Here is a 13867-nt window from a genome sequence, read left to right on the forward strand (position 1 = left end):
CCGCCCCTAGAAAGAGGTGCAGCTGTTAATAAAACGTCTATGTAAAGAAATGAGAGGGACGGAGAGCCAGAGGGAGTACCTACTCCCAAGGGGGGTCCATCCGCTCCCCTGGCAGTGGGGGGTGGAGGGTCGGAGGGGGGGTGCTTGCGGCGAGATAAACAGAACTACTGCGCTTGCGCACAACCCGCTCCGGTCACGTGCGCCAGGCTCCCGGGGCGGGCCGTCAGGGACCGTCTGCAAATAGGCTGGAGCCGGCCGCCGGGTCCCTCTCGGGTCCCCGGGCTCGGCGGGAGCCGAACGTTTGGTGGGGAACGCCCCCTTCCAGAGCCGTGGGGAGAAAGAGAGAGACTAGACCGAGCCCGGGGCCTGCCCCGCAGGGCCCTCCCTCTGTGGGACATGGCCCGCTGCGGGGAGGGCAGCGCGGATGCCGGGGTACTCCCGGGGCCCCCGGGAGTGTGCAGTAAGGGGGTGCACAGGAAGGGGCCCTGGGAGCGGCGCCGGCTGAAGGCTCTGCTGTCGGAGCAGCTGTGCCAGGATCTGCTCAGGTAGGAGGCGGCGGAACCCCGGCCGCTTGGGCTCACCTCGGGCCCCGGAGCTGGGGCTTCCCATCCTCGCCTCCGCGCTCGCCCTGCCGGCGGGAGCTTCGCGGGGCGCCTCCCCGCAGAGCGGGCTCGCTCGCCCTCTCGGAGCCAATCGGAGCACCGAGCCGGCTGACTGGGAGCTGGTTCAGAAGGAACCCTCCCTCCGATCCCCCCAATTCATAGCCGAGTAGAGTGAGCGCCACTTAAGCCTCCAGTGCTCCTGCGCGGGCGGGTTTGGTGCTGAGGGCTGGGTGAATCCAGGTCCAGTGGCCCATGTTAGACGCACAGTTCTTGACACACTTGAACAACTTTAAGAACAGTTATGAACACGAATATTTCAAATAAGAAGGAGGGTTGGGGGTGAAGGAACAGATGACTGGAGAGTAGGGTGTCTTCTGAGTTCTCTTTAAAAGATTTACCAGAAGTAATTTTGGAGAAGTATTTCCTGATTGCAATCGGCTTCCCCCTAGAACACTTGATGACTTTTCCAGAATTGCCCTGCAGCCTTTCGACTCTAGGTAATTGTTGTTTACACAAAAACATTCTTTTTATTTATTTATTATTTTTTGTGTGTGATGCTGAGGACTGAGGGCCGCACCCATATAAGGCAAGTGCCCTGCTGCTGAGCTACATCCCTGGACTCCAAACATTATTGAGTGTACATTAGAATCACCTGCAGATCTTGTTAAAACAGATTTGCCAAATCTCAGGCCATGGTTTGAACTCCGCGAGTTTGGGATGGGGCATATTAGTTTCCAGGTCCAGCAGAGTTCCCAAGTGATGCTGATTTAGCTTCCTGGTGAAGGGCCCGTACTCCCAAAACCTGTGAAAGAGATTAAGCAGAATTATTCACATTTGTGCAGCATGCCACACTTAGAAAATACTTTGTGTGCCACCTTTAGAGCTTCAGCAATTTAACCTTATAAGGTTTTTTAAAAAAATCTCTCCTTTTGAGTCTGTCAACTAGAGATACTACTTCATCTGCATTAGTGGCTGGATTGATGAAAAAGGGTGTAAAAAGACTGACTTGTTCTGTTTCTATGAGAGTTGCTAAGAGATGTTCTCTTCCATGGCTTTATTCTAATGGCTTCAAAGTGAATTTAAGAAAGATAACATTTTACATAAAGAAAGTGAGGTTAAAAGATTTATTCTCATTCAAGCTACAGTTAGGGCTAGGACCCTGAACTCTTTTTTTTTGTTTTTGGGTCACACCTGGCAATGCACAGGGGTTACTCCTGTGGCTCTGTACTCAGGAATTACTCTTGGCGGTGCTCAGGGGACCATATGGGATGCTGGGAATCGAACCCGGGTCGGCCGCGTGCAAGGCAAACACCCTACCCGCTGTGCTATTGCTCCAGCCCCGGACCCTGAACTCTTGAGTTCTTATTTAAGGACCTAAATTCCCATTGTTCCAAACAAACAAAAATAAGCATAATAGGTTTTTAAAAAATATCTTATGCTAAGTTAAAAACCCTTGAAATACAGCAGTTATCTTTCACGTATTCTACATATGCACATGGAGTATGTAGCACTCACCAATAAACCTAGTCATCACTTGGTCCCTGATTACCATAGAATATTTCTTCAAGAATTCACTTGTTTTTATTTGGGGTGGGGGCTCCCAAGTAGTACTTAGTGATGTTGGGGATTTGAGAGCTGGGGCTTCCCTGGGCCACCCCTCTTGCAGTGCAGGGGGTGGGAGAAAGCAGCCTCCAGAGCTGCTGAGTAGCAGTGCTCCTGGGACCATATGATACTGGGCAATAGGAATCATACTGTGGTGGGCCACATGCAGGACAAACTGCCTTAAACCCCCTGTTGTGTCTCCCGCCCAAATTCACTTGTTTTTTGGGACGTTAACTGCCCATTGGCTATTGGCTAGCCTTGGCGCAGTCCATTTTCTGGTCAAATAGGAGCTTATAAAAATAATAAATGAATTTGATAGTTTAGTTTGGGAGGGGATTGTGAGAATGGTGGGCAAAGTAAAAGTAGAGGAAGATAAATGAATCATCTGACACCTCAGTGAAGTTGGGAGCGTGTTCTGGAGGCAGCAGAGAGGCAACCCTGTTTCAGATAGGATGGACGTGTGGCTCTCAATTTGAGGAAAGAGAAATTGGACATAAGGAAACCAGTTAGGTGATTTTTTATAACAGGGACACATGGTGGTATTGGAAGTTGAAAAAGTTAAAGGATCTTGCATGTGACCAACCCTGGTTTGATCCCTTGATCCTGAGGACCCCATATGATGCCCAGAGACCACCAGAAGTGATCTCTGAACTGAGTGATCTCTGAGAGGCAGGAGAAAGCCCTGAGCCCCACTAAGTGTGACCCAAAAGCCAAAAAAAAAAGTAAGAAAAAAAAAGTTAAAGCTTTAATTCACAGTACAATTGGTAAGCTTGCTAATGGGGTTTATCTGAAGGAACAGTGGAAGGGAAGCATAAAAGATGGTGTCAGCTTATAGAGTGACTGTTTGAAGGGCATATCCAGGAAACAACTGGAAATAGGACTGCAATTGAGGAGGGAAATAAGGGTAATAGAAATTCAGAGTTGGCATCATCACCATCCAGTTGTTCACACAAATAAGAGAGAAATTGTAGGTTATTTCTCTCTCTTAGTCTTCATAAGTTCGAAACTCCTGCCAGTTATGTTACCTGAATATATTTTAATTCTCTCTATTTGTTGGTCACTATCCTCTCTTGACTTCCTTCATGTCATTCAGCTGTGCTGTTGCAGTAGTTTTCTCATTTTTATTTTCATTTTCCTAATTCTCTGCTATACAATTAACAGGTGATACTTGAAAATTGCTTATCCGTGTCTAAAACTGGTGATTCCCTTCAGTAGTGTAGAGTCAAGTTTTATGTCTGCTACCATCTTTATCCCTGCTACTTCTCATTTCCTTTATACTCTGTGGGAACCAGCTCGTAAGTTCACATTCACATGTACCTTTGTCCTGCCTTGACTTGCTTTTCTAACCAACTCTTGCTAACTCATTAAAATTCCTCTTCATTTTCTTCTCCTCTATATGATTTCCTTCCATTAAAAAGAAAATCAAAAACCTGTACTGTTGACTATCACACTTTAGTTTTCATGCCCGAACTTCCTACTGTACTGTAACTCCTATACTGTAATGCCCAAGTCTTCCTGTCCCTAGTGCTCCGTGCATGGTAAATGCTCAATAAGTTTTTAATGATAACTGGGTTTTATCATTAGTTTCAATTGTTTTAGATAATTTGATACAGTAGTTGGCAGGCATATGATCTGGAAACACTTGGACCTTGATATTATTAAACCTTTGATTCAACCTGTCCTCTCTAGAATAAATCCCACTTAAAGTTTTAGCCAATCAGAGTCAGATATTATTTTACTTGTAATTAATACAATCTATAGTTGTAAGTGATACAAGTGGATTTATAAAGTAAAACTAATTCCATAATAATTTTTAAAATAATAAAAAAATTAACTTGGGGCCATCAGAGTGATAGTACAGTGGGTAGGGCACTTCCCTTGCATGCAGCCAATCTTGGTTCAGTCCCTAGCACCCCTGATCACTTCCAGGAGTAATTGTTAAGTGCAGAGCCCTTGTTAAGTACAGAGCTCAGTAACCCCCGAGCATCACCAGATGTGACCGAAAGCCCCAAAATAAATTAACAATTTAATGGAATCCCTGAGTATCTGTTATGAACCAGGTGGATTCCCAGCTACATTACTTCCTTAGTCACTGGGGAAGAGTGGGCAACAAGGAGAAGATGGGTTGGAGAGAGAAATACATGAAATATTTGTATAATTTGAGTTTCTGTTCTGAGCATGCAAGTTTCTGAAAGCTTTATGCTCTGAAACATTTGTTTGGGGTAAAACATGACAGAACTCAGTAGATATTGAACTCTTGCTTGAACACCGAAAGTAATTTTAGCCTTTGGGGAGTTCGTTGGTGAAAAACACTATCATAGTAATGATGCAGTGACAGACATATTGTAAGAGGTATATACTGAGTATGAAGGAATCAGGAAGGAACCATTAACTTTGTCTTGGGGGAATATGCGTGTCACTGGCAACAGTCTACGGTTTCACTGTAATGGATATCTTTATCCATTAGTTGTACCTCTTCCTCTTGCAGTGTATTAGCGGGTCTGCCAATTACATCCTGCAAATGCACAAGACCTCTGAGGATACAGAGCTTGCTGAAGATGATGTTATGGTGAAATGAAGTATTATTTGGAGAGTAGAAAGATATATAGTTACTACAGAGAGAAATATTATATTAAGACAATTTCTAATATGGTCATTTTTTTGTTCTTCCATCACTTTACATGTAATTAATGGGCTTTACCCCAACTTTGTATATTTGTAATGGGATTTAAATAGATAGGCCATCATTTTATAGTAAATTAGAGTGTCGCTCTCTTTGTGAGGGGAAGAATTCAAATGGACTTAGAAATCACATTCTTCACAACCAAGTCTGCATTTCAGACTTGGCATTTAACAGTAGTCAGCACAAAGCATACCAGTTTCCAATCTCAATTGTCTATTGTTTATATCCAGTTTGGTGGTATAGGCTATTTTTCTGTTTTCATTTTAGTTGTATTTTAAAAGTTTATCTCAGTAGTCAATGACCCTATTACTCTGTACTTCCTCATCTAGTAAATCTAAAGTAGCACTGTTGTCCCGTTGTTCATCAATTTGCTCAAGCGGGTACTAGCAATGTCTCCATTGTGAGACTTGTTACTGTTTTAGTCATATCGAATACGCCACGGGTAGCTTGCCAGGCTCTGCCATGCAGGTGGATACTCTCGGTAGCTCGGCGGGCTCTCCGAGAGGGATAGAGAAATCGAACCCGGGTCAACCATGTGCAAGGCAAACGCCCTACCTGCTGTGCTATCACTCCAGTCCCAAGTCTAAAGTAGATACATTAAATTTTAAGTTTAAAAAATAATATTTTAATTAGTCCTTACAAAATTACAAAGTTGTTCATGATTGGGTTTCAGGCATACATTGTTTCACCACCATCCCTTTAGCAGTGCCCACTTCCCTCACCAATTTCCTCCTCTCCCACATTTGCCTCCCACCCACTAGTCTGCATCAGTGTGGGGCACTTTTTAAAAATATTTAAATTTTTGCATTGTGGTTTACTATACTGCTGCTGATAGGGTTTCATACACTTTAGGGCTTTTTTTTTTTTTTGTCATTCAGGTAACCAGATTACAACAAGGTTAACTCTCATGCTCATGGTGAATGCAGGTACTACACCTTCACTACCACCAAGTGCTGCAGCCTCTCCGCTCCTGTCTCTGTCTCTCTTTGTAAACCACTTCCATCCACACCCCACACCAGAAAAACCCAATTGGCAGTCTGTGTTCTAGAATCAGAGACTAAGGTTGGTTCTCGTTGGTTAATGTTATTTTGATTCTCTATATCTCCAAAGTAGATCTGTTTCACTTGTTTTTAATATTGGGGGGAAGCGTCTGACAGCCCCACTTTGCAGACTGGCCTATTGAGCAAGAGCCCAAGGGTGCGGTGCTGCTCAGAACCTGAGATACTGAGCCAGGGATATCGGGGTCCCCCTCACAGTACATGGGGACCTCCAGGGCTGCACCCAGGGATGCTTCTCGGACCATAAGGTGATGAGAACTGAACCTGGGTCAGGCGCATACTCCCTCATTCATTGTACTATTTTCCAGTCCCAGTAGGTACATTTTCTTTTTTAAAATTTTATTTTTATTAAAAACGCTGTGATTTACCATGTTGTTGATTATAGAGATGTTTCAGTCATTTAGTGTTCCAATACCAGTGTGACCTTCCCTCCACCAATGACCCCATTTTCCCTTATAATCCCAAACCTGTGAGCACATAACATTTACTTCATATTACATGTTCTAACAAAACTTTAAGAAGTGACAAATAAGATGATCAGAAAATAAATCAGAGCCAATTTGTGGTTGCTATATTATTTTAACCTATGTAAACAAAAAAATAAAAACCTTTAATACACAAAATAATAGAATGCTTTTCATTTACAAAAGCAGGTTTTCAATTCTGAAATCTAAGATATATTTTATTAAATTTTGTTTCATATTTGAATCTCATTATGGTAATAATCATGCTTATCTGTCTTTATTAAAACTTTTAAAGAAATTCTAATTTCTAATATTTTGGAGTTTACATGAAATATAAGGCCTACATACGTAAAATTTACCCCCTATATTTTATATAAACTGAATTTTCAAACCTCTTCGTGATGACTTTTTATAGATATCCAATATTCCACCACCAATACCACCAGCATTGTCATCTTCCCTCCACCGTTGTCTCAAATTTTCCCAAACATCCCTCATGCCTGCCTCCATAACAATTTATTTTATATTGCTTGCTATCAATAAATTGATAACAGAGTAATCAAAACATATTTCCTTAGAAGAAAATTAGTGTAAATTGTATCTCACCATGGAGACATTAAGTCCTCGTAGGAGGTTATTACTAAGATGTTACAGTAAGCTTTCTGTGTTACTATTAGGGTTTTTTGAGATTGGTTGCCTTCTATGTCACATCCATCCAATCTGGTATGCTAATACTGGATTATCACTATTGTAGAGTTTGGAGGCATCACTCCAAAAAGTCCAAAATTTTTAACTGTGTGATACAGCTGGAGTTAAATTTTTAACTAGATGGCAACTTTGGGGTGTAGCCATGACTGCTTGGGCTTTCAGAAGTATAGGAAGCTGGGGGGAGATAACCCATCCTGATCCTGAGAAAGCCAGGAGATTTCAGTCAAAAAGACCCATATACCCAAATTTTCAGCAGGTTGATTTCTGGTTGAGCCTTAGTCGTCAGAAAATGGAGTCTGGCCTGAGTCATGGGGGCAGTTTTGCAGTGTGGGAGCAAGAGGCTGCGGGGACTCTGGGCGGGCACTGGACTGACCTGCCCCTCTCCAGGGTGTCTTGGATGTTTTGGATGTCTCAGTCTGAGCAAATGTCCAAGAAGATTTTTTCGTGGTAAGTTAATCTCTTTCAAGATTTATTTATGAGTCCCTGAGCAAGACTGGGAAATGAGCTTACATTGTGCCAAAAGTGGTTGTGGGCCCCATTATATTACCATTTTAAAGGCAAATCAATGTAAATAGGAAATAAATTTTATTATTATTAGGAAGAATTAAAAAGAACTTCTCGTAAAGCTACTTTTCATTATGACTTTGAGAAAATTAGATTCTAAGTCAGTATTAAATTGTATTCTTTGGAATGAACTGAGAACAAATTTATTTTCATATTATCTTATTTGGGTTTATCACCTCTGTGGTTCTTAGTGTGTTATCTTTATGTTTATAAAAATGGGTGTATTAAACATTTCTAACCATCACTTTTTTTTTTTAATTTCTTACAGGCTTCTAAGAGAAGAAATTCATACAGATACTACCTTCTCTATAGGTTGTACTTTATTTAAAGCCCACAAAGCAGTCCTTTTAGCAAGGGTTCCTGACTTCTATTTTCATACTGTTGGACAGACATCAAATAATATAGTAAATCATGATCCTGTTGCTTTGGAGAATTTTGAAGTTTCAGAATTTAGAACATTTTTACAGTAAGTGGTTTTTTATTCTCATGTATTTCTCATAGTCTCATTTATTTATTTTTAAGACATACCTTTTTATGTTTTATTTAATTTTTTATATATCTTATAACATCTAAGAGTTTGTTCATTTAAATCCCAAACTTCTAACTAGAATCAGTAGAGACTAACTTTTAATATTAGAGGAGCATTGTTTTAGAGCTTGATCTGGGACAGGAGAAACGAATGCTGTGTTCTCCTGTCATTTGAATGAATCATTCTATGTCATGATTTCTCAAGGATGGCATTATTATTTTGGGTCATTAAATTAAAATTTGGATTTAGGCCACACTGGGCAGTGGTGGAGCCTACTCCTAGCTTAGTGCTTGACAGTTGCTCCTGGTGGTATTCTGGGAACCATGTGGTGCAGGAGATTGAATATGCACCTCCTGCATGCAAAGCATCAGCCCTTGAATTCTCTCTCCAGCCCCACATATTCTGTATTGTACATTTTAGGCAGCTAAACTATTCCGACTCTCTTGCTCCTAAATGCTGGTGGAGCATCTTGCCACTCCCTGCCTCCTTCCCTGACACTATGCATCCCTCCAGTTTTGGTCAACAGAGCACACTGCCAGTATCCTCTGGAACATACAGTTAGCCTCTATTGAGAGAAATTGTTGTATGTTGACTTCTATGTTATTGCAGTGCAGAGGTTTAAATGAACTATGTATATTTATGAGATATGAGATCTTAAATTCTGTTATAACAGACCACTGTTCTTGTGGCTTATATGTGGTCAAATATTGAAACTAGAACATATATTGAAATAATAATTAGGGACTTCATGTTGATAAACATGTAAAGTTGTCATTAGAGAAATTAGAGAAATAATGAAAGAAGTTGAGTTAATTATCATTCAAATTGAATAGAATTCCATTTTCTACTTTACAGCTATCGTAACATTGTGAATAATTATTTGATATTTATTTTTGCTAAATTAATGCAAGAAGGAAGTAATTTTTTAGTGTACTTCTTCAAAATTACATATATATATATCCTTAGAAAAAATTAGGGCCAGAAGATAACTTATTGGTGGAGTGTTTGCCTTACAGGCATTAAGCCTTGAGTTGGTTCCCTGACACCAGCCTCCACATACCAAGTACTGTCCCATGGCACTGCTTTGGAATCCTTGGCTACAATGAAAGTGTGTGACCCTTGGTGAGCACCACAACAATCTGTAAGCACTGTAAGCAAAGTATGTGCCTAGGGACTGATGGAGGAATATTGGTGCATTATTCTCTTTTGTTTTTTTCAAATGCCAGCTCACTTCTATTTTCATCTTTCCCCCACCTTTCCACACCCATTTGGTAAACTTAATTCTGTGATCAAAGTCTAAGGATTGGTTTTTATTAGCCATTACCTATTCCCTTGCTCAGTTTCCTTATATTTCACATATGTGTAGTATCATTGGGTATTTTTATTTCTCTTTCTGTTAAATGATGTTAAAATAATATTAAAACAATATTCTCTAGATCCACCCAAATTGTAACAAAATACAAGATTTTATCTTTCCTTATGGCTGACTAATTTTCTGTTGTGTGTGTTTACACACACACACACACACACATCCCACATGTGTGTGTCCATATGAGTATTGTGCCGGATGTTGAAACCAGGGTCTCACAAATACAAGGGAAGTGCTGTGCTGCAGGGACTGAGTAAAATATAAGCATTAATTCTGTTTTTAACCATGTTACTTCAATTAAAAAGAAACTTGGAAATTGACAAATTTGTAATATTACATAATGATATTGTCAATATCAGCTTCAAAACTTAGTTTTCATTTATTGTTGTTGGTTTTTTTTTTTGTTTTTGTTTTTTTTTTGCTTTTTGGTTCACACCTGGCGATACACAGGGGTTACTCCTGTTACTCCTGGCTCTGCACTCAGGAATCACTCCTGGCAGTGCTCGGGAGACCATATGGGATGCTGGGAATCGAACCCGGATCGACTGTGTGCAAGGCAAACGCCCTACCCGCTGTGCTGTCGCTCCAGCCCCTCATTTGCTTATTATTAAGAAATGCAGAAATTACTAAATCACTAAGTAATGCCTTCTAAACACTTAACACAGGGCCTTTCTATAATAAGACCCATAAAGTACCCCTGGATGTGAAGGGATATGATGTGTATTCTGTTCATGGTTTTCATTGTATTTCTTGATGGCTAATGATGTTGGCAATTTTTCTTGTTTTGTTTTGGGGCCACACCCACTGGTGCTCATGGCTTGCTGGGACCTGGGGGACCTTATGAAGTGCCAGGAATTGAACCTGGGGTGGCTGTGTATAAGACCAGTGCCCTACACTCTGTACTCTCTCCTTCATGTGCTTACTTCATCCATATATCTTCTTTAAAGAAGGGTCTCCATATCCTTTGTTCGTATTTCAATTATTTGTTATTTATTTATATTATTGTAAGATCTCATATATTTTGATTAGTGGACTCCTAAGAGACTTGGCATGCAGACATTTTCTCCCATTATATGGGGTTTTTTTGTGTTTTTTTTTTGTTTTTTATTGAAGTAACACTGACTTATTATGTAGATTTGAGGGTACAGCCTTGTAAATCAGAAATCTGTTCATTCACTATGAACACTGTGGACACTGTTCACCACTAGAATTCCATATAAAGCAGTGCTTACATCATCTTTATGTAGTCATCTGTCTGTGGACATTTAATTTGTTGCAACTCTTGGTTACAGTGAATGATGCTGCAGTGACATAGGTTTGCTTACTATCTTTCTAAATTAGTTTTGATTATTTTTGCATAACTGTCACTGTCATCCTGTTGCTCATCGATTTGTTCGAGCGGGCACCAGTAAGATCTCTCATTGAGAGACTTATTATTACTGTTTTTGGCATATCCAATATGCACGGGTAGCTTGCCAGGCTCTTCCGTGCGGGCCCCATAGTCTCAGTAGCTTGTCGGGCTCTCCGGGAGTGGCGGAGAGCACACAGGAATCGAACACAGGTCGGCTGCGTGAAAGGCGAACGCCCAACCACTGTGCTATCGCTCCAGCCCTGCGCAAGGATGACACGCAAATTCGTGAAGCGTTCTATTTTTGCATAAGTATTCATAACTATTCAGATGGGGAATAGCTGGATGATATGTTACTTTTTGTTTTTATTGGGGGGGAGCTCCCAAGTGCTTGGGAGCCCTAAATCTTCTTCTGTGATTCTTGGCCAGCTGGGTGGAGATTCAGTGTAGGGGCCTAGTGATGTGATGCTATTTGGGCCTTGTACTTTGGGGTATTCCCCTGCCACCTGGGTGGTTGCCAGGACCTTCAGGGCTGCATCTGATGATGTTGCTTGGGAGGTCATGTGGTGCATGGGATCAACAGTTTACATTCCCAGAAACAGTGTTGTGAGATCGCCTTTCCACCACATTCTCAAGAACACTAGTTTCTTATCTTTTTTGGTAATAGCCTTTCTCACGGTCTAAGGGAGACCAGGTACTATGGAATAGAACAAAGGTAGTATTAAGAGGGAATTTTATCACAATAGAGGAACCAGATTAATGAGCAAGGAAAGTCTCCTTACACCTGAGGAAACTAGAAAAGGAAAAACAAAACCAAAGTAACCTGAGATAGGAAATACAAAAATTTATAGAAAACAAACTATAAGACAGTATTGAAGATCAGTGAAATGAAGAACTGGTTCTTTGAAAGGTTCAATAAACTTGATAAGTATCTAAATAGGTTTACCAAGAGGGAAAAGGAGAGAAAATCCTAATAAAAAGAATAAAAAATGAAAGCTGGGGTGGTAGAACAGCAGATGGGGTGATTACCTTGCATGCAACTACCAGGGTGTGATCCCAGCACCCCATATGGTCCTCTGAACCCTACTAGGAGTGATTCCTGAACACTGCTAGGTGTGGCCCCCAGACCAGAAAAAAAACAAAACTGAAAGATGAAAAGTTACACCTGATAGTGTAGTATGATACTTAGAGTAGTATGATAAACTCGAAGCAGAAACTTTAAATGCCATTTAGAAAATTATTACTGTTTCCAGTATAGATCATGGACTTTTTTTTATTGAGTTCTATCTAAAAACTAAAAATGTTTAATTTCCCCCTAGTAGTTGGTACTGTGAAAGCAGGCCGCATAGTCAAGCTAGGTTTACCACTTCTACCCCTGTGTAGTGCTGACCTAGCAACTTACTATTAATTTCCTCATCTGAAAAATATAATAGCATTTTTCCTCATAGTGTTTTATGGGTTAAGATGCTTATAACACAATAAAGTGGCCTGGTCTATATTAAGCATCAGATAAATTTTGCTGTGTTATTTGTAATAGTAGCTATTTGAAATTACACTTTACCAGTAATTTAGTTAAAAGATGCTTGGTATATAGGTAAAACTATGGCTAAATCTGGCTAAATCTAATCTTATTCATGTAGCGTTGCATTAAGCAAGCATGTGGTATATATTTTAATAAATACTCATGTAAGTTCTCCACTAGAAGATGAGTTTAGGTTATCATATCATTGAGAATCGGTCAAAATTTCATACTGTAGAAAAAGGATAACTTTGCATCAGTTATTCTTTATTTGTTATCATTAAAAGTGTTAGAAAAAATGAATTAGAGACAGAATTGTAAAGTGTAGGAATCACTGGATTTAGCAGTGAGGTATATTTGTGGTCTTCTGACTGTGCATTATCTTGTTTTATGTTTTAGCCTTGGTTTTCTCATATTTAGAACAAGGAAGTTGGAGTGTATAGCTTTGTGCTTTATGGCACTTCAGTCTTCTATTTTAAGCACTAATCACATTCTATTTTGTATTAGGTTAGTCATGTATGTCTGTTATATAAGCCCTTAGAGATTAGATCATTTCATTGATGTGAACATTCCCCATGGTATGTAATAAAGTGTCTTGAAATAGTATTTCTGATGAAACTCCCTTTCTGTTTTTTTTTTTAATGGAATTGAAATATCTCTATTTAAACAAACACTTAATCACACGCTTTTCTCTAAGAAAACCTTTTTGAAGAATTTTCAGCAGTTTGAATACAAAATAAATTATTTTGGTTCTGCTTTGGGGCAGGGGTTGGGATTTGGGATGGAAACATCCGAAATATGGTGGTGGGAAGGTATAATGGTGGTGTAATTGGTGTTCGAATATTAAATGTAATCAAATATTGTGAACTACTTTATAAAAATAAAATAAAATTTAATAAAAAAGCATTTAAAGGATTATAATGTAAAAATACTGACTTAAAATTTCTGTAAATTATAAAGCAGATTAAATTTTTTCTATATGAAATTCAGTTCTTAAAAAGTATTTTTAATGCACATTTTTACTCTTTAAATAACCAGTGGCTGGAGCGATAGGCCAAGGAGTAGGTCGTTTGCCTTGTACTTGGACGACCTGAATTCGATTCCTCCACCCCTCTCAGATAGCCCAGCAAGCTACCGAGAGTATCTTGCCCGCATGGCAGAGCCTGGCAAGCTACCCATGGCGTATTCCATATGCCAAAAACAGTAACAAGTCTCACAATGGAGACGTTACTGGTGCCTGCTGGAGCAAATCGATGAGTAATAGGATGACAGTGACAGTGAATAGCTGGTAAAGACTTTAATGTATATTCTTGTTGCTACTTTTTTTTCTTGGTTTTGGGGTCACACCTGGTGATGCACAGGGGTTACTTCTGGCTCTTGCACTCAGAAATTACTCCTGGCCATGCTCAGGGGACCATATG

General features: G+C 40.1%; 1 protein-coding gene across 2 annotated transcripts in view; it reads left to right on the plus strand.

The window, feature by feature from the left end:
- The first annotated feature begins 232 nt into the window (after positions 1–232).
- Positions 233–13867, plus strand: part of BTBD8 (BTB domain containing 8) — an 88604-nt gene continuing 74969 nt past the window's right edge. For both annotated transcript variants that reach the window (XM_004619927.2, XM_055138507.1), the window contains exons 1-2: positions 233–545; positions 7950–8147. In XM_004619927.2, coding sequence (XP_004619984.2) covers positions 397–545; positions 7950–8147 — 347 coding nt within the window. In that variant the 5' untranslated portion in view covers positions 233–396. The remainder of the gene's footprint in view (positions 546–7949; positions 8148–13867) is intronic.

Source organism: Sorex araneus, chromosome 5 (assembly GCF_027595985.1).
Source record: "Sorex araneus isolate mSorAra2 chromosome 5, mSorAra2.pri, whole genome shotgun sequence".
Lineage (NCBI taxonomy): Eukaryota > Metazoa > Chordata > Mammalia > Eulipotyphla > Soricidae > Sorex > Sorex araneus.